This window comes from Ambystoma mexicanum, chromosome 1q, assembly GCF_040938575.1.
Source record: "Ambystoma mexicanum isolate Mex_15411 chromosome 1q, UKY_AmexF1_1, whole genome shotgun sequence".
NCBI classification, from domain to species: Eukaryota; Metazoa; Chordata; class Amphibia; order Caudata; family Ambystomatidae; genus Ambystoma; species Ambystoma mexicanum.
The window spans coordinates 639,901,071-639,922,398 of record NC_090922.1 but is presented as its reverse complement, the minus strand read 5'-3'; the positions used below and the strand labels follow the sequence as shown (position 1 = coordinate 639,922,398).

General features: G+C 46.5%; 1 protein-coding gene across 4 annotated transcripts in view; it reads left to right on the top strand.

The window, feature by feature from the left end:
- The window catches only part of CAMSAP2 (calmodulin regulated spectrin associated protein family member 2), an 820,267-nt gene that overhangs the window by 474,058 nt on the left and 324,881 nt on the right, over window positions 1–21,328 (top strand). For 2 of the 4 annotated variants that reach the window (XM_069641226.1, XM_069641225.1), the window contains exon 5: window positions 14,552–14,584. The exons of the other annotated variants lie outside the window; for them this stretch is intronic. In XM_069641226.1, the coding sequence (XP_069497327.1) occupies window positions 14,552–14,584 (33 nt within the window). The remainder of the gene's footprint in view (window positions 1–14,551; window positions 14,585–21,328) is intronic. 4 annotated transcript variants of the gene reach the window in all.

The window sequence follows — 21,328 nt, the reverse complement described above, 5'->3', positions numbered from 1 at the left end:
GTTCTTTCATTGAATGTTCTGCTAAGGACATTTAGGTAGAAAAGAAAGATGTCTTCGCCTCAAGAATGGCCTCTTTGTTGGATGTTTGAGGCAATTTTAAGGCTCAGCAATGTTCGTAGTTTGGAGCCTTGCATCATTCGCACTCCACTCTTCTTACCATCTGTAGTTCTCAGATCGCATTTGAGCGTGTTTTGAGATCAGGAGTGCTACTTTATCACTCATCTTGGATATTTCAGAGTTATAGGTTTGGGTGACATTATACACCGAAAACTGGCTCCTCTAATGTGGTCTAAAATTAAATCTTCAAATATGACGGTTTTAACTTCTGTTTATATCTATTCAGAACTGAAGCATTTCCACTTATTTTAGTTGTTAATGCCTGATAGTGTTGTACATTAAAGATAATAACTGCATAATCGGACCAGTCCAGAGTCATGATGTTATAGTTAAATTAATTGCGGTTCCATGAAATGAGCCTAGCTAATGTGCAATCTCTATTGTGCATTATTTTCCTAAAAGTCAAATGGAAACCTAACATTTGAAGAGATGTGCCCAGATGTTTAGCTTTGCCATTGAGGGGCTGTTGAAGTTCAACTTAAAATGACCAAGGATTTTAAAATGGGTGTCCATTTTCATTGGTGGTAGGGCTGTATTTAAGATGTTGTCAGAAAGCTTGGTGTTCTATCAGTGAGATCGATATATAACTAAAATTTGAATGTTCACAGAGTTATCGATGTGAATCTTGGCATATATTAGCTCACAAGAAGGGATGGACACTAAAAGAATTGTGTATGCTTTTACTCTAGCTTAAAAATAATAGCCATGCCGCCTCCTCTTCCTCCTGATCAGTTTGCATTCATTGTAGAATCATCAGGGAGGGATAAAGCTATTGAGGGGCCAAAATATACTCTCTGCCATGTTCCGCTCATTAGCTTATTGCTAATATATCTAATTTGTGTTCTTAGATAAAAATCAAAGCCACACTGAGCATGTGTAGAAATGTAACGTGCAATGATGTGAGCCCAGGATAGGACATGACTAGCTTTTTTGATTTAAATTAGATTTTAAGGTTGTCTTTATTGAAAGAATTAGATTTCAAAGACTAATCTTAAGCAAACAAGATCCCAGTGGGTTCAGGTAGTTCACATTAAATATCAACATCAAAAAGAGCCTTTGGGCATGCCAATTGGCATGACAATGTAATGTCTCGGGCTTCCTCTAAATAGATGTAGTTTGTAGCGTCCTTTGAGATTCCTGATTATGATTTAATGTGTGATAATGGGTACAAATATACACACTAGACTGCATGCCAGACAAAATATAATTAGTGAACCTGATGGCAGGATCAAAGTTTGTGAGGGGCTTTGAGGACAAACATGCGTCCAGATCACCTTTTGTAAATATTAACCATGTTTGAATGACTTGAGATGTACGAGACATACAAGCATGTCTTAGTAGATATTGACTATGTAGGTAGTTTGAAGGGGTATAACAGGCATAATGGAGAGATAAAGCTAATAATTATTGTCAAAACTGAAGAACAGTCGAGAAAAAGAAATGCTGGAGATCGTAACAGCTACGAAGTACCTTCTAGTTCTGCTGAGGAGATCAGTAGGTGTGGATCATGCATGCGTGCCAGGACAGCCACAAACAGCCTCTGTATCACGTATCAAGCCGAGTCCCCTCTAGACGTTTGAGTGAATTTTGCATGTATTGCCTCAAGCAAACGGGAGATGCGCACAAAATATTCACTGCTTTTCTATCGTGCCCACTCAAAATTCAGAAACTCCTTTAAAGTTCTCATGTTTTCAGAAATTGCTTTGAGGCTATGTGGCTATCCTTTCCTCCAAAGATGGTGTTTGTACATTGCTGGCATGAACTAATCGAGCGCAGGTGCCTATTAAACAGAAAGATTCCTCTGAGGTGCTGAAGATTTGCATCCATGAATTGATGCAGTGTACGTGGCTGAATCATACCACACCCATGAGGGGGGAAACGATTCGTAAGTATAGAGTTCAAAATGGCTGCTCCTGCTTGTGGCCTAGAAGAGCTTGTCAGCTTGACACCAACTGCTAACAGGTGCTACTGTTGGCACCCCGGCAGCCAACTGGTGACATACAAACATACCTTGCTGACATTAACTGTGTTTGGGAATGTGTATGAAGCAACATGATACTTGTAGAAGACATTTAAGGCATAATGGGTTATATATGATGCACACACACATGTATAGTGTGCCTCTGATGGGACAGTGAGATTTGTGGCACGTTATGTGATGGTCCCTACTTCCCCAGAGGTAGCTAGCTACTCCTTAATAGGTGATGTCCCACACCCAAGAGATGCTTTTAGCTCCTGCTCATAAAATCCTTATTGTGATCCCTGAAAGTGTATTCTGCCTTCATATTTTAATTTAGTAAGGCGTGCCATGGGTCTACCAACGGAAGCTCAACATTAAAGTAATTAGGCTTAAGGCTGCTAAGCTGAAAACATTTGAAATTCTGGACACACATGCTAGCATCAGTTTCCCGTGCTGTCTACGTTGCTCCCGTTTAGATTAGTGTTTTGGCATTCTGCTGGAAGAGAACTTGGTTGAGTCAATGAGAAATTCTTCTGGTTTCACAAATAGTGTTTGTCTTCAGTCTTTTAAGAAGGTGCCCAACTGGGGAGTTTGTCAGATATGTGTGGTCACAGGCTCTATAGATAAATTAAATGCTTTTTAAATGGGAAGTCTCACCATTATAATTCTACCTCGGAAAGCTGTGGACATGCCAACGTCATTAATGATATCAGTCATAGCAGAAGGTTTTCTTTTGATCCTGCTAGTTTTCAGCCGCTCGAGTGGCATTTTGCTAATGCATTCCTGTCACCTTAGGTAGAACATGCTTTCAAAGCTTTCACATGGCCATTCGTTGGCTCTAGGATAAGGGGATCTTTATCCTTCTTTTCTCTATGAATACACTATCTAGTTTGTGTGTTAAATCCTCCTATTTAAGCTGCTGTGATATTTATAATTCTTCTGGCATGTACTCATTTTCTTCCTTTGCCTCTCCGTAACCGAGTGTTGCACACCTTCATTCTTTGGGCGCAGGAGGTGTCCTTTCGTCTGAATCTGTTATTTGGGCTAAACTGCACAAAAACCCAGACTCGCGTATAGCGGAAAAGATTGCTTTAATGTGACCGTATCCAGCTTAAAATAAAATGCTGACTCTTATAGCCTATTGATCATTAACAATTAACCAAAATAATTAATGAATGACATTCTTCATTAATTGGTGTCCCTTCTTCCTCTCACCCCTCTTCCCTCCATTATTCCCATCTTCTCTTTTAGATGGCTTGTGCTTGCATCCTTTGTGAGCCTACACAATGTTTTGTGCAACTGTAACGCCCACAGACTCTTCCCGATTCCTTGTGTACACACCTCTCTGCGGACACCTTAGTTGTGCTTGATGCTTTGAGTGTGCTCTTCTGTCTTGCAATGTTATTCCCCATGGAGAAAATGGAGACAGAGTATAGCTCCCTGTTTAACCCTTTCCAATATGGCGACAAATTAGTTCTGATTACTTAACACCTCTGCACTGTCTAGTGTTTTTCATCATGGCCACCGTTCTATCCCACCAGTCTCTCTCTGCTTTAGATACACGCTGACTTCTCCACTCGGCGCGTTACTTCAAAATTGACATCGCTTCGCTTCAGAGACATTTGCTGTCAGAGTTCCTATATTTTCTTACTTCCCTTTCGCCCATCCTGCCTTCCTTGTGACCTTTCTCTCCTTTCTTCCTTCCCGTTTGGATCTCCCAGCATTTCGTTGGACTGAGGCGCAACACGTTCCTCACTTCCTTTTGCCGGATCCGAACATCAGCCTTATCCGTGTTTCTTTCATTCTACCGCATCAGTCACCTACGCAACACGTTCCTCATAATTGGAATCGGAACGTTTCTACAATCGTCTGCCTTCAAGTTCTGCTCCCTGCTACCTTCCAGCTGAAATCTGTATTGTTTCTGTTGCCTTTATTGTTTTTCCATTTATTGAAACTTACCTTCTATTTGCGGCACTTCAGTCCTCCCTTTCTTCGTCCTCACTAATTTTCTATCCTGGATTCTCTTACTGTCTTATTTGTGTGCAGATGTCACACATTACAAAGTACTGATACCTGGCAATCCATTCCAAGTATAATCTTCGCTGCTCTTCAAATTCGGTATTGTACGAAATTACCGACTATAAAAGTCCGACCCCACCAACAGACATAAACACACACCACGAAAAGTTCTAACTACCAAAAGTTCAAACTTTTCGTGGTATGTGTTTGGGTGTTTCAGTGGGGTCGGACTTGGGACTGGGGGGTGTCCCCTGCTCACTAGAGTGAGTGGGGGTTGTAGGGGACACCCTCCAGCCCCCCCGCCAAATGAAAATAAAAAAGCCAGGGGCTGCGGGGGTGTCCCCCGCAATACCCCGCTCACTATGCTATACAGTATAGTGAGCAGGGTGTTGCATGAGACAGCCCCGCAGCACACCTGAGAAAAAAATGGGGGCTGTGGCGGTGTCCCCCGCAACACCCTACTCATTATACTTTACAGTATAGTGAGTGGGGGTTGCGGGGGAAATCCCTGCAGCTGCCTGAAAAAAAAAAGAAGAAAAACGAAAAGGACCCTGCAGCGCCGGTTCCTGATCACGGAAGTGAAAGGGAACTGGTGCCGCAGGGACTCAGCACGTCTTCAAAAGTAAGTAGGGTGGGGTTATGTTGGGGGTGTGTGTTGGGGGTGTCGGTGGGTGTTTGTTGTGGGTGGGGGTGTGAGTTTATAGGGGTTTTTAATGTATGTTCGCATGGGAAATGGACAAAGCTTTTGTGGTTCGTACATTTCTCATGCAAACCTTTCCGTCGCTGACTTTTCTGCAATGGAAAATTCACACAGATTCTTCAAATTCACCCTTTAAACACTTCTAACGCCTGGTATAAGTTTCCTGATACCATCCTACTAGTTTTCTTCCCCTGGAGGGTTTCCTGGGCCTTACCCTTGTCTCTGTTACACATCATCAGAGAAGAGAGTGAAGTCAGGAAAGCTCCCCAAATTTCAACAAAACTGCCTTCCAGCAGGTAAGGATTCTGTGAACCGACTTACTTTCATTGTGCAAAAAGTTGCCGTCATAACATCCTCCCCTTTTAAGACGAGGCGTTGTTTTGCAAATAATGTACGTAATAGCTGCGTGATATTACACATTATTTACTCTCATGTCTCAGATGGGTGCCTCCTTGAATGCTGCTTAATTTTTCAAAAGAACATGAAGGTGATGGGATCATTGTTGTCTTTCAGGTTGCAATATTAGTGCTAATGGCCTGCACAGGGTGAAGGGGTAACAGTTGTTACATTATTTATCAGCCTCGTTATGTCAGAGGCAGGTTTAGGGAGGGGGCTGTTTAGGGGAAGTGACGTGCGTGGACGGGATGTCCACAGTTACACGAATAAAGGAATTGAATGCAGACGTACTGTGTCAGCCTCCTCATTACAAGGGCAGTACTGTGTATCTGCATACCCTGGGGGCCCTTGGGCTGTTGGTCTCCCAGCATATTGATTCTGGCTACGACACAGAGCCCACACCACCCAGAGATGGACTGCCCATAGCCCCAACCTCCAGAGACTGCGATGCTCGGCAGGTGCTTGCGTGACAGGCGCGACGTGGTGAGCCCGCGTACCAAGTGTACTTCATCCTCAGTACCTAATACTGCGCAGCAGGAGCTGTTGCGATCAGTGGGGCGGGGAGCCCACAGATTGAGAGACAGGGGTGTGCCCCTGACAACAAGCTTCTGTCCAGCACACCAGCAAGACAGACGAGAGCCTGATCACAGCGAAGGTCGCTGAGGTTGCAAGCCTCGCATCCAGGTACATTTGTGCCCCACATACTGATTTCCCCAGATGGGGTGGGGAGCAAAGCAATACTCATCTGCCAGAAGCACAGGGTCAGCAGAAGAGATCCCAACCATAAGAGACACAACTTACTTTGGTAATACAAACCTACTAACAGCAGCTTGTCAGAGGAGGATGTTCAAGCGACGCTGCCTGCACGTCCATCAGATCTATTCCAAATGCCACAAGGACCCTAGAAGCTACTTACTGTTTTTGATCTCACCAACACAAGCAATCTGGGACTGCGATGGATTCGCTGGGCAAAGGACTTCAGAGTATATTTTGGCACCATGGGCCTTCTAGAATATGAGAGAAAAGAAAAACATAATAACACTGGCAGTAGGAGTGCCCGTACGAGACATTCTCTATGAATTGGTGGATGAAGAAAAGGCCACATTCAGGGAGATGCAAGAAGCATTAGCAACATACTTTTCCCCACACACCAATGTGGATTACGAGAGACACATATCCATACCACCATGCAGGAGAGAGGTGAAACACTGGACAATTTTGTCATACGTCTTTACATTTGCATAAAACACTGTGCAGTTCATCGCTACTTAAATGAAGAGGCACTTCGCTCCCAAGTCATAATGGGATGCGAATTTCCTGAATTCAGGAAGAAACTATTGCAGAAGCAACGGTCCCTAGACGAGATTCTGGCCGTGGTACGGACCGAGTCGGCCATTTCACATCAGGTGGTCAACATGGGCAGGGTAAAACAGTCCCCAGTCTTCAAAGACCAAGAATCCGCCAAGAAAATGACAGCGACACCACAAGAGAGTACTAAGGGTAACAAAAAATGTGTTTCTGGTGCGGATACAAATTTCCCCATGAAAGGCATGTGCCCAGCATGAGGTCAAAGGTGTGCAGCCTGCGGGGGGCAACCGCTTTCGAGCTGTGTGTTGTAATGCCCCTCTTGTGGCGCCACAGGGTGCATCTCTGAAAGGCGGGAGAAGACATCCCAAATACTGCTCAGATTTCCGGAAGCTGAGCCATGAATACAGGAAATACCGTCAGGTGGAAGGTGAGAGTGACAAATGGCAGGTACAGAGGCCATACAAGTCCCCAGACAGGAGAGGGTCCTACAAGTCACAACGGAATGTGCGATACGTTGAAGTGAGATCCCAGTCGGGGAGTGACGATTCCTCTGCTACAGACGATCAACAAAAGAGGGGTTATGCGTGGGCACTGGGCATCGAGGTTGCAAAAAAGAACACAGCCCCACACTCGATTTGCCGGTCAACACCACACCGACCGAATTCCTGATTGAAACCGTGGCGACAGTAAACATGATGAGCGAAGAAGCATACAACCAGCTTCCCCATCCGCGGAAACTGAAGGCGCCATCAGTAGATAACGACAAAGCCATACAACGAGAACGACATCAAACGCACAGGATCATGGATATGATCCATCTCCTCAACGGGGCGAGCGTATTCTCCAAACTGGATCTCAACAAAGGCTACCACCAGCTGGAGCTCACCCCGGAGTCACGCTACATCACCACTTTCGTGACTCACATAGGGTTATATCGGCACAAGAGGCTGAACTTCAGGATATCATCCGTTGCAGAGATATTCCTGGAGGAAATACATCAGGTCATCAAACATATACCTAACTGCATCAATTATAGAAATGACATTCTAGTCTTTGGCAAATCAAGAAGTGAACACAACGACCCACTGCATTGGGTCTGTCTTGTCCTAGAGGCAGCTAGAGTCACACTGAACAAAGGCAAGTTTGAATTTCGAAAGCGAGCACTGAAATTCTTTGGCCATATATTCTCAGAACAGGGCATGTGCCCAGATCCAGATAAAGTTCCAGAACTAAATGAAGCCCCTCGTCCAACTAATGTGACCAACTTTAGGTCATTCCTTGGATTAGCCAGTTACTGCTCACAGAACCTGGAGCACTATGCCAAGGTGAGCATCCCGCTAAGGGATCTCACAAGGGAAAAGCAGGAATTTACGTGTACTCCTGAGTACCAGGACAGTTTTGAGACAATACGGACAAGCCTTGCATCTGCCACAGACATAGCTTATTTCAGCTCGTCTAAGGAGACAGAAGTGATGGTGGACGCCAGTCCAGTGGGCCTGGGGCATGATCTTAGCACAGTTTGACAAAAGTACCCTGCACATAAGACAGGTTGTGTCATATGCGAGTCGCAGCCTGTTGGCCACCGAACAGGAATACTCGCAGGCGGAGGAGAGTCTGGCAGCGGTCTGGGCCTGTGAGTACTTCCATCGTTTCCTGTATGGGAAGGCATTCACGATTGTCACAGATCACCAGGCCCTCCTCACTATCTATGGCAACCCAAAAGCCAGAATTCCTCCTCGCATAGCGAGGTGGGAGCTCTGCCTTCAAGATTATAAATTCATCATCTGCCACAGACCAGGGAAAGACAGAAATCTGGTGGACTATCTGTCACGCCAGCCCATGGGTTCCACTCAGCCAGAGCACTCAATCGTGGATGCCTATCTGCATTATGTCATTCATCAGATGAAGCCATTTTGAATAGCATGGCAGTCACTCCAACAGGTGTCTGCTGCAGAACCGGCGTGGGCCATCATCGCACTCTGCATGACTACGGGACATATGAAACATGCTGGAGACATGACGAAACACCTTGACCACGCCTCCCAGTAAGATCTCAAAATCCTGGCCCTATTGCAGGACAAACTCATGGTCATGGAGGGCCTCATCATAATGAAAGGCTGCAGGATGAGTATTTGAGGTTCCGTGAAGTGCAATGTATGCCATCCACGACAGCCATGTCAGTTATACCGGCACTGGACCGCATCCTCTCGGCATATGGCATCCCCTAATACCATCAAGTCAGACAAGGGCCAACGTTTTAAGGGTGTGGATTTTGCCAACTATGCACAATACATGGAGTTCAGGCACTGGAGGATCACGCCTCACTGGCCCCAGGCCAACAGCATGGTCGAACTATTTATGGGGAACATTAAAAGGGAGTTGCAGGTAACCCATCTGACAGGCAAACCTTTCGAGCAAGCCTTTTGCTAACTGTTGAGGGACTACCACCATATGCCTCACAGCGCCACAGGCATGTGCCTGGTGGACCTCATGTTTGGCAGGTGAATCAGGGCCTGCATCCCGTAAGGGCCAGGACATGATGTGCCAAAAGTACCCGACCAGGGAATTCACAAAAAGGACACGAAGGAGAAGAGGAAAATTAAAGTGGTAGTGGACTCTGGCGCAAGAAGACTTGGTTACCGTGAGTGACGGAGTGTGGTACGACAGTCACAACGCAGAAAGGAAGACCCCACGTTTCCCCCGGGTGTCCTTACAGTCACGCAGATGAAGGGCACCATGATCAGGGCAGAGGACAAAGAGAACAAGACAATCATGTGAAACGTATCTCACTTCAGAGTGCATGAAGGAGAAGGAAGAGTGGGGCGTGACTGCAAACTCTCAGAATCTGTGGGACCCGTAGGAGTCTTGCCATGGAGATGGTGTGGCATCCGAAGAAGAGTGGGTAGAGCCTATCGCACCAAGAAGTCACCCCATCGTGCTGAGGGAGGGGTGGCCAGTCAGGGCCAGGATAAAAACAGTAAGACAAATTGAAGAAATGGGTTGTGTTATAACTGTTTATTTAAGAAGGGGGGAGGTGTCACATTGTGCATCAGCCTCGTTATGTTAGAGGCAGGGTTATGAAAGGGGCTGTTTAGGGGAAGTGACTTGCGTAGACGGGATGTCCGCAGTTACACGAATAAAGGAGTTGAATGCAGACGTACTGTGTCAGCCTCCTAATTACAAGGGCACTACTGCGTATCTGCATACCCTGGGGCCCCTGGGACTTGGGGTATCCCAGCATGTGGACAATGGTGTTTTATATGTGAGGCTGCGGGGGGTTCACGGTTTGATTTAGGTTTAAACATCATTTGCAAGAAACTTACTTCAGAGTCATTTTAGAAGGACAGTTCTGATGCTCAAAAACACGTACATGGAGTGCAGAACACCAACAGCATCGGATGTGGCTCTGCCTTTGGGAACACAACACTGCAGTAAAGTATTTGAACATAAACAGACATGTTCCCTGCTGACTCCAATGGAGCCAGGATGGCATTTTGTGTAAAGTGTTCAATGTTGTGAAGTCGAGATTCCACTGGTAGTCCCCCATGTGCTCTTGTCATGACTCATCCGGTTTTACAGCTCTCGCAACATTTTTATAGGGATTACAAAAATCTGTGCCATTTAAAGATACATCAGAAACAAAAACCTGCACGAGACCTAATATTTTTGATTTCCTTTTTCCTCTATTCATTTAGTTTAAACAGGTATGAATTTATTTTTGTAAACTTTCTTTTGGATTTGTGATTGATTTTGTCAACTGTGCAAATGAATGGCTTCGAGGTACAGCAGTGAAACAGTGATAAGGACAACGTGATTTTTTTTTCAGTGCCTTTGTGTTATATCGTCCCTGAGTGTGTTTGTAATGTTTATCAGTAAAGGAAGGAGATGTGTTGTGATGTGCTTGTCTCTGCATGTGAAAGCTGGTGATGTCATATGGAGTGTTGCCTTGTGAATGTCGGAATGTTTACCCAAGGATTCCACACCCAGGAGTTAGAGCTCCCCAGCCTGGGTGATGGGAGCCAGTGTAATGTCCTGTCTGATTTTCCGACTCACTTACGTGCTCAGCAGCACTCTTCATCTCTCAGCCGGATAATACCCATAAAACCTTAGGCACACTGTGAAGATGATTCGTAAGGGGTTCTCTCCTCTCACCCCACAACGCACTTAGGCTTCTTCACTCATCTTACGGAAGGGCCCAATGCCTTCCGTTCTCCTCTTCCTGTGCACGGCAATGCACGTCGCAGGGTTCTTTCCTCATAAAATCGTTTATTTTATTCTTCATCCTGCCTCGGTTAGCGGCTTCGGCTACCGGCTGGAATCTGGCATGGTGAGTGCATTCTAATACGAACATAATGCTTGAATCTGGCGTTCTATGGCATCGCCGACTTCCTTAGACCAGCTGTGATGTTACCAGTCACACTTCTGCCGCGGGGCAATGCTGATCTTCATAGGCCAACCGTCACTCATACCACGTACCTCGGCCCAGCGCATGTCACCCTTCAACTTCAATATTTTAAAACGGTTCACTGCTTCCAAAACACGATCCGCTTTTGATCCTTGAAAACAAAGTGGTACACAGGCAGTTTTCCCTGCATCCATTTCCCTGAGCATAGCTACCAGAATAGCGCTGCCTGGGTCTAACCTTTATTTCATATTGCGCCTGGGACATGCAGAGCCAGTACTCGCTGCTCACTCCAGACTGTCACTTCAAAATCTTCCCTAACATCGTAGTGGCTCATTGGGGAACCCCTCAGCTCACTGTCCGCAGTCTCACATCCTTCTCCAAGTCCCACTTATTGAACTCAAAGCAGACTTACACTCCTACATGGGAGGATGCTTACAGGGCTTCATATCTTTCCCCAAATCATACTTTTGGTTTCATATGAGGGTAAACAGCATCACATCCCTGCACTGCTTGACTGGAGAATGATACTTTGGTGAATGGAAACATCACTGCGCAGCTTTCTTCTTCACCCCTCAGTACTTCACACTTGCAATGCAGTCTCTGGCAGGCGACATCTTCGCCCAGCCCGCCATACCCCAGGAACACCTTCCTACCACAAAGAGTCCCTGCTGGTCATGGCCTCAGCTGTCTTATCTTGCCCACAGCTCCTTAGCACCTCCCTCTCTCATGGGAGTCCTCTTCACTGCAAGCTTTGTTTAATCTACAGGTTTCTAAAACTAATGGGATTCCTTCTTCAGTTTAAGGGCCCAGGTGTCATTTTAAGCTTCCTTTTATCTTCACTTAACAGACCACACTTCTGGTTTTACTTTAACAGGCTTGACTTCTTCACACAGATTTCTGCATTTTAAAGGCCTAGCTCCCTTCTTGAGCTTCCCTTCAAGGCCTTGGTGGGTGTGTAGCGTTAGTGGCCTACAGAAGTAGGGAGAGTGTCCCTCAAAATTGATATTCCCCATGCTGGTGATGGATGTGGAAAGGAGGGGAATATGCTGTGGTGTGTTTGTCCGTGTGTGTTGATGTTTGAGAGGAAGGGAGATATGTTGTGTCTCTTTGATGTATCTGTGTCGGTGCAGTGTGAATCAGTAAAGGAAGGAGATGTGTTGTGATGTGCTTGTCTCTGCATGTGAAAGCTGGTGATGTCATGTGGAGTGTTGCCTTGTGAATGTCTGAATGTTTACCCAAGGATTCCACACCCAGGAGTTAGAGCTCCCCAGCCTGGGTGATGGGAGCCAGTGTAATGTCATGTCCATTTATGGATATATCTTCATGTAACTGTGACTTAAGTACTTGTAATAAACATAGAAGTAATCCCAAGAAGCCTGGAAGTCACTTTATAACACTTTTGACACCGGATCCCCCAATGGAGAGAATTTAAGATATTGCTTGCTGCAAAATGTTCTGTCTCCTCTGCATTTGGGCATTGCCCAGGTACAGCAAACGTTATGCTGCATAGGGTTTGTCAGTGTTTTTTCTAAGTAATCTACTGAGAGTTAATGGCCTATTTGCTGCTCTATATGAGCAACCGGCCTATTAAGGTGATGTAATGTTGAGAGAGAGAACATATTTGGAACATTTGTACATAATCAACATTTTATTAAGAGGAGAATTTTGGGTGCACTGCAGGAATGGGCATCAAATGAGTCTCATAGTAGCAGTTCACTTTTGGCAAGAAATATCGAAAATGGAGTGTGTGCATAATTTTAATTGATTGACATATAAGAGAACACATTATATTTATTCTATCAATGTTTTTTAAATTGTCAACATGAAATGTGATGAATTGCTTTGACAAATGGAGTTAAACGAAATTGAGTTGTATGTATTCATTTATGTAGCTGAAGGTTTGATGTTAACCAGAAAGTTATTTAATAAATTATAAAAACAAGTCTTAACCAAGTGGGCCTGGCTTATTTTTTTTCCCTGCCAACGGGAGCAGCTCATGCACCAAGTAGAATTCTCAACCAGCGGCTCGAGAAGTCAAACTCGGGCCATTCTGGACAGCCTTTCGCGCATGGATAATCCTACTTGCTTACGTATATTTTTCTGGGTTCAGTCGAAAATATGAGCTATTGCACAGCTTTGGTCTGGACCAAACAGTTTTAGAATATATTTTCCAGTGCGCAGATCATGAGGGGAGTTAGAACATTTACAACAAGGGGATTCTTGTAGTGCCAGTGTTACATCTATGGCCCTCGGGGCCCAACAGTGTAGACCTCAAAACAGCATGAACTACACACGTGGCAACTGTGCCAAAGCCAGCACTGTGCCACTTCCTGGTCCTGCTAGAAGTCTTGAGACAAGCCTTTTAACAGCTTTACACAGCGTAAGAAGAAATGGAGTTGAGGCGCGCACTCTGATTCCCAGTCAGATTTACTTGCTAAAGCAACAGTTAGGAGGAGAGTTGGTTCCTAGTCACCTGCATTGAAAAAAGTGTGCGACTACATGTACCAGAGTCAAGAAAATGTTTGGAGAAAACTAAGTGTGGCTTTAGCAGGTAAATCTGACTGGGAATCAGCTTTACACAGTGGTAAATGCTCTGAAAGAACACACATCCCTGAACCTTGGTGGTCTGCATCATAACTTTCACCCCCCCATACACTAATATAAATGCCAGTAAATGTTGTGCTAATGTATATTGGCAGTGTCTCTTTAAGGAATCCCACGTGGATGTGGTTGCATTTTCTCTGCATGTTTGATGACATTATTTTCAAGGGTTTTATTACATGCAAGCCATCATAGTGTGTGAGTCATGCTAGAAAGCAGGTTTCGATCTGCAGTTCCTCTATAGTACCAAAATAGGGGAATAACCAGCTAGCCCTGTCATGTGCAAAACATGTCTCGTTCCAAATGTGCTGGTATGGCGCACAGGTGGCGGGGGTTGCACAGCAAAACTATCATTGATTCCCAGTCAGCGTACATTTAAAAGATAGAACAAGTCCAACCGCTAAAACATTAAGTTTTAAGGACAAATAATGAGAATGGCAACACAGACTTCAGTATTTAATCAGATAGTGTACAGCGCGTTTGCAAGTTTCTCTCGTAAGGTGCTTAACCAAAAGTACCAGACGGCAGCACCAAAATGATCTAGGGTCCATGTGCCTCCTAATTTCCTATCCTGTGGAAGAGCCCGTCCATTGGCTGCAACTCTGTCTTTGACTTGTTATCAGCCATGATCCTTTAGTGCTGTGTCCTATATTGTGATATATATATCTTATTTGGTGTATTGGCCGACTGATAGCAAGTGTTGCAAAGTGGGTACAGAATGATGCACTGAATCATTCAATGCAATCGAATACATGTGCTAAATTACATTTTGATAAGGTGTCAGGTATTTGTATGGATTTTGAAAAGCAAGATTACCTGCAGTATGTGTTTAATGTATGCTGAAGAATTGTGTTTTTTCGTCACCTCACCCAGTCGTTGTCCCTCATGTAACGTGCTTGTATTGTGTCGTGTGCCCTGCCGTGAATGCTTGCTTTGTGTTTACCTGTGAAAAAAACGCCTAAAGAGTTGAAATGACATAATCTGATTCACACTTTTTCTTTTTTGCTTCTTTTGCTGTTCCTTTTTCTTGCTGCTCCCTCTGAAGTCTCCCTCCAAATGGTTTTGGAAACTGGTTCCTGTAAGTTTGCCCAACTGCTTCTTTTGCTTCGAACCGTTTTGTTTGTAAATAGCTTTTCCCATGTCATGCTGGTGCAAACACGCATTGTATTCTCCTCTCCTCTAAAGTGGATTCTAGTTCCTCTTCGTAACACTCTCCATCCTTACGTTTCCATTCCACGCTGGTAAACATGTGAAGAAACGTGCGTCTGATTTGAGACAATCCTAAAGGTTTTGGATTTTAATCAGGTATATACATAGTGCCATTCTTTTGTTTGTTTACGTTTTCTATATAGATTCTGCTTTAGCCTCCGTGCAGTGGCGTTGCTAGAGGACTGGGGGGGGCCGGGGCCCCTCCTGTGAAGCCCTGTGCCCTCGCTTGTGCCCCCCCTACCTAAGATGAGCAGTGACCATGTTCTCCCCCTACTTTTGTCTTTGGCCCCCTCTGTGCCTCTCCTAAATTTGATTCCTGGCGACGCCACTGCACTGGTAAGACCCACAATTGTTATTTGAGTCATTCACACCCGGGGAAGGACGCTCAGTCAATCAGGTGGCTGGAAAGGCAGGCGTGAACACACAGTCTACTGCCTGCATTTTCCAGCCACTCGAGCCCCTTCCCCGGGTAGCACCATATTGATTGTGGGGAGGCAACAGGGAGCCTCCTCTTGTTGCCTCCCCACGTCCCCAAGCTGCCTTCCGCCCCCAAAGACATCTCGATCCCTTTTCCCACCCACTCCCTCCCTACCCACTTACCGGCTGGACCATAGCTTTGTGCTCTGGTCTGGCGCTCCTCCGTCCCGCGACCGTCCAAGGACATGGAAAAGGGGGCAGCCATCTTGTGTTTTTTATGGGAGATTGGGCTTGTGCATTACCTCCCCATCCTTCTTCCTTGTACAGTACTTACTTGTGAGGTAGCAACCAGCTCCTGCAGGAACCCTTCCTTTATTTTTATCTTCTTCTCCGGTGCCCCGCCTCCTCCCATCGGGGCATAACTAGGCACTGACCCAACAACAATCATTTATTCAGGGACACTTTGTTCATCGATCCGCATCCCCCACAGGCCGGCACTTTGAGGTGAGCTAAAAGCTGGGGATCCAGGAATGTTAGCAGAGCATTGGTTCCTCACAGCTATTCCCACAATTGTATTGTGATCCCCATGACAGATTAGAGCTTGCATACAGGTGCAGTACGTGGTTGTGCTATGGGTGACCCATAGTTCCACGGGCACTGTGGGTAATGAGGATCCTGAAGGGCTGTGCACTGGCGTGTCGGTGTGATCAGCCACTGAATAGTAGATCCTGAGTTCAAACACTGAGTGGCGTTACCACCAGTTTATTATTGGAAAAGGAAGTCCAACACCGAAGTGTGAGAGGGCCCTGGTCCAGAGCTTGCTGGAATTCCGGCAGTGCCGGGGATTTCCTTGTGGGGTGTCTCAGATGTAGAGGGGGAGCCTGCCCGGTACTCGATGTCTCGATACTACCCTGGTGTGATTCGTGGCCATGTGCCGCTGGGACGAGATGGGGAAGCATGATAAAACACAATCCAAACTGCCTTATGGAACCCCATCACAGTCGAAGGTGGCAACCAGGGGAGCAGAGGAGGCAACTGACTGCATGCAGGAGCCCACACCGGACACTCTTAGGGGCATTAAATGTATCCTTACCCAGATGCAAAGTGATATCGTCCTCTTTGATAACAAAATGGATACGCTCACCTGCAAGGTTGATCATATGCAGGTCTGCCTCAATAGGCACGGAGACAGACGAGGCAGAACAACGTTTATCAACGGTGGAGGATGTGTCTTCTGTAACATCTAGGGAGTATCGTCTGAGGGAGCTGTTTAAGGAATTACAAGAAAAGCAGGACAGCCTAGAATCCAGGTAACGCTGTAATAACCTTTTGAATAATAGGGGTCCCAGAGGCATCCATGGAACAAACGGTGGAGGCACTGCTGAGGGAAGCGCTTGGAGAGTCTGGATTCTCCTCGGCCTTTGTGGCAGAGAAGGGCCCAATGCATACCTTTAGGTCGCCCCCCTGTGCGGAGCTCGCCGCCCAGGCCTATCATCGCCAGGCTTCTCAATTACCGGGATAGGGATCACGCGTTGCAGCGATCAAGAGAACTTGGCTCCCTCAATTACCAAGTGACACAGAACCGGCTACTCCCCCAATTTTTTTAAACAAGACACTGGCATCACGTAAGTGGAATTAAAGAAAAGACTAAGAAATAAAGGTTCTAAAAATCTCATGTTGTTCCCAGTGATTATGAGGGTCGAACACAACGGTAAAGCTCTGTTTTTCCGGACCGCGGAGGAGGCAAGTGACTTACTAGATCTCAACCTACATGAATCGAGTGCGGCAGGGTGCAGGGACGGCCATGGGACAGGGCCCTGCAGATCCCCGGATTGACACTATTGTTCCAGGGTTGCTTCTCAACCTAATTGTTCTGCATTTTAGTTCTTGAGGGTGATCAACCACTGGAGCCCTACATGGAGGCTGTGGCAGGTTGGGGTGGCTAGGCCTCGAAAGACCCCCATGCTTTGGCTCAGTGATTATTACTGGCATTTTGGGGTTGTCGGTGGGGGAGGGGGTGGTAGGGATTGTGGTGTTTTTGTTTGCACGCTGGATGGGGTGTTGACCCAACTGTTGGGTGCCTCGCTGTTTGAGAAGTATGGTGATGGGTTCGCATATTGGGGACTACAGACGACACACTGCACTAGGCCCTTAATTGGTTTGAATTGGCTCAAGAGGAAGGGGGACTTACGAAGAGGAGGGGGACACTGTGGTGTAGACCTATTTGATTTCTGGGGTGGCATATCAGCGGTTTCGAGTACTTTGAAGCTGGTGTTACTAACACACTACTGGGGTAATGGTGGTTAAAGGGGTTACATGTATGACGTGGAACATCCGTGGCCTATACAACCCCTCAAAAGCGAGAAAGGTCCTGCTTTATATGCAGCAACATCATGTGGCTGTCGCTCTTCTCGAAGTCTGGTTGATATATGGAGGGTGCGGCACTGACTGGAATGGGGGTACACATTTAGGTCATTAGTGCACAGGACCGTGTCCAGACTGGATTTCATTTTGATGTCTGAAGGCAGTTCACGCTAGGTCTAGGAATATAAGATTCTGGCACACACCTTGTCGGACCATGCTCCGCTTGTGGTGGACCTCTTAATCCCCGACAAGTGGTATGGAGGGTAGGAGCTGGCAGTTTAAGAACGAGAGAGAGACGTCACAGGCCACCTTATGGGAAGCCTTCAAGTGTGTAATTAGGGGGCCTGCATTGCTAAAGAGGCGGGCGTTCTCAAGGCCATCAGGGCAGAATTAGATACCCATGAGGCCAGGTTGCGGGAGTTGAAACTGGGGCAGGGGTTAGTCAGAGATGCAGGTATGCAGGCTAGATTCCGTGAGGAATTGGGTCTGTTTCAGGAAGCAGCGGATTGTGAAGTAAAGTTTCTACATAGGAGCGCGGCAGTGCATACGTACAGGGAAGGTCAAAGGACGGGCACCTTATTGGCCCGGTTTATCAAAACCAAATCCACCAAATCGCATATAGTCGCAGTAGTGAATCAGGTGGGGACACTCCATCAAACTTATGAGGAATAATAGGTGCTTTGGTGGACTTCTATAAATCCCTGTACTCCCCAACACTCATTGCACAGTGAGAGGAGATTGAAGGGTATCTGGAGCAGGTGGGATCTTTATTGGGTGACGCAGGGAGAAAGAGAGTGGCTGGGCAAGCAACTTATGGAGCAGGAGGTGTCAGCGGCTATCGGGGCACTTCCCGCTGGGAAGGCTGCTGGTCCTGATGGGCTTTCTAAGTCATACGCTGATCACCTAACTCCCCATCTGCTGCGAATGTGTCAACAGGCCATACAGGATGGGGTGCTGCCCGGGTCACTGACGGAGGCGGTGGTCACGCTACTTCTAAAACCAGATGAGAATGCTGATAATTGCTCATCCTACCACCCGATCTCCTTGGTAATTGTGGACAATACAATTCTGGCCATGGTATTGGCTAATAGGCTCTCAACTCCTGTCAAAATGCGTATTGCCCAATCAGGCTGGTTTTATTCTGGGGAGGTCCATGTTGTACGGGTTTCGCAGAAAATTCGGCCTCATGTCTGTCTTTGACCAGCATGTGGTCGGGGCCCTTCTAGGTGCCGAAAAGGCATTTGACTCTATTGAATGGTCATTCCTTTTTATGGTTTTAAGGCGCTTGGAGGAGGATTTTATGAGAATGGTTTATTTTTTGTATAAACGTCCTGTGGCCCACATACGGGTAAATGATAGGCTTTCTGACCCGATTGTGATGGAGAGGGGTACATGGCAGGGATGTTCGTTATCCCCCTTGCTATTTGCAATTGCGGTCAAACTCTTGGCTGAATTGATTCACTCTAAGCATATCGATAGAGGAGTACATCTATATAGGCATGAATTGATCATCTCACTGTATGCTGATGATTTCATTTTTTTTATCACTGATCTCGAGATAAGCCTGAAACTGGTCATAAGGGACATATTGGCTTTTGGCTGCTATTCTGGGCTGCGGGTCAACACTTTGAAATCTGTGCTGTTCCGCTTGACCTGCGGTACGGGGAAGTTCCAGGAAGAATTCAACTTCCAATGGCATGCAGAAACCACTTGGTATTTGGGGGTGACGGTGGCAAGATCACCTGAAGTGTTCTTCCAAAGTAACTTTGGTGAAGCACTGGTGCACACAGAGACACTGTTACAGAGGTGGATGAACCTGCCGCCGTGTCTATATGGGCGCAGATACATGATTAAGATGGTGATACTTCCCAAATGTCTCTATGTATTCCTTAATGTGCCAATTTCTGTCCCAGCAAAACCTTTTAAAACTCTGAAATCCACGATATTAAACTTCATCTGGCAGGGGCAGCTGGTGCGGGTGCGTTGGGACAAGCTGCTGGCCCTTTTAGAGAGGGGAGGTGTCGCCCTACCTGATTTTGAAGCCCACCGGACTGTAGCACAAGCATCCTTTCTATCATACAGGTATGACCGAGCCCCTGACAGAACTCATGTACAAACGGAGAGAGCGATGATCGCCCCCTCGCTCCTGAGAGCAGTTATTCTTCCCTCTCTGTAATTAATCCTTGGACCACGGAATCTGGTTGAGCTCTCCTGTAATGCCTGGAGGAGAATTGAAGGCGTGGCTCGCAAAGGGTTGCTCTATTCCCCACTCCTCCCGATTAAACATGTCCCGGGCATTTCACTTACGGTGAGACGGTTTTTGTCCATTGCATGGACAGATTGGGCCTTGCATGTTGGGAGGGGGGAATATTTTCCCTAACTGGCAGTTTCTTACGCTGGTTGACTTCAAGGCCAAGGGGGAGGGGATGGCATTGGATATATTTGTGTGCTTTATACTACGGGTCAGACTGAAGGATACATTTGCAGACTTTCCCCGGGATCCAAAAGTGGCACCGACCTTGCATGGGCTCATTGGTTCAGAATCTAAGCCCAGGATTGTTTCCAGGTTGTATGCCACTATAATCGATAAGGGGGTAGGATTGGGTGAGCACTCCCGGGCTAAATGCGAAGGTGCATTGGGATCTCCTGTGCTGGAGAATACCTGGAGATATTGTTGCCTACAGATCTGTAAGGTGGCTATCAACAGCAAATTTAAGTTGACCCAGGTTTAAGTTTTTGTTTCAATTTTAGCTGACCCCGAAGGACATTCATAGATTCTTTCCAGAGGCCTCAGAATCGTGCCGAAGGTGCGGTGCAGCATCAGCAAACTTCCAGCACTTGGCCTGGGACTGCGCGCTCATTCAGGCTTTCTGGGAGCAAGTATTCGACCTTCTCGATGTCATTGCGGGCGGGCGGGTGCAGCGCACTCCGATTGTGGCGTTGTTGGGTCTTACACTAAATATGCCTCGATATATATGGACATTATTGGGTCTGCTGCTGCTACTGGCCAAAAGGAGAGTGGCCATGGTGTGGGGTAGGGGCCGCTCTCCCTCCGTTGAACAGTGGAAATCGGACATGTTATACTTTCATGAAACTGAAAAGGACTATGGAACTTATGTTCACCCGACGTCGACGCCCAGGGATATCTGGGGCCCGTATGTGGTTACTTACTGCCGTTTAGTAATGGTGCCTTTGAGGGGTCAGATTGTTATTCCTCCTGCGGAGTCCAAAAATGTAAACTAACCTGACTCTCCTTATGGGCTTTAATGACTATGGAATGTGTGATGGGGGTCGGGGTGGTGTGGTGGTCTGGGTGGACTCAGTACTGCTTGTTTTTTTTTTGTTTTTTTTAAATGTAAAAAAAAACATTATAAAGAAAAGAAAAAGACTTGACATATGGCGGCATCAAGGCTTTGGCAATGGCATGGGGCCCATCGTTGGTGGGCCGAGGCACCTGCATATCAAAGATTGGAAGTTTGATTCACATCAGAAGAATAATGTGATGAAGATCCCTTTTAAAGGCCGGATGTTGTTCAGAGTCGCTGTTGAGGACAAGGTCTTTAAGGTGGATAAACATGCTGGCACTCTATGTAAGAAAACGGAGTATAAGCCATGGCTCTCTTTCTCTTCTAAGCGACCTGCAAGGCCCAGCTCCTCTGGGCAAAGCAACCCGGCCCCTCTACTGGTTGCCCGCCTTCTCCTGAACACAACAGAAATCCTGACAGGAGGCCGGCTGGAGATCGCTGGTAGAAATTCTGAATCCGGAGATACTGGGGACGCCTGGGTGAACAATCTGATGCGCTGGTCTTACAGGTTGCAATTTTCCTTGCTG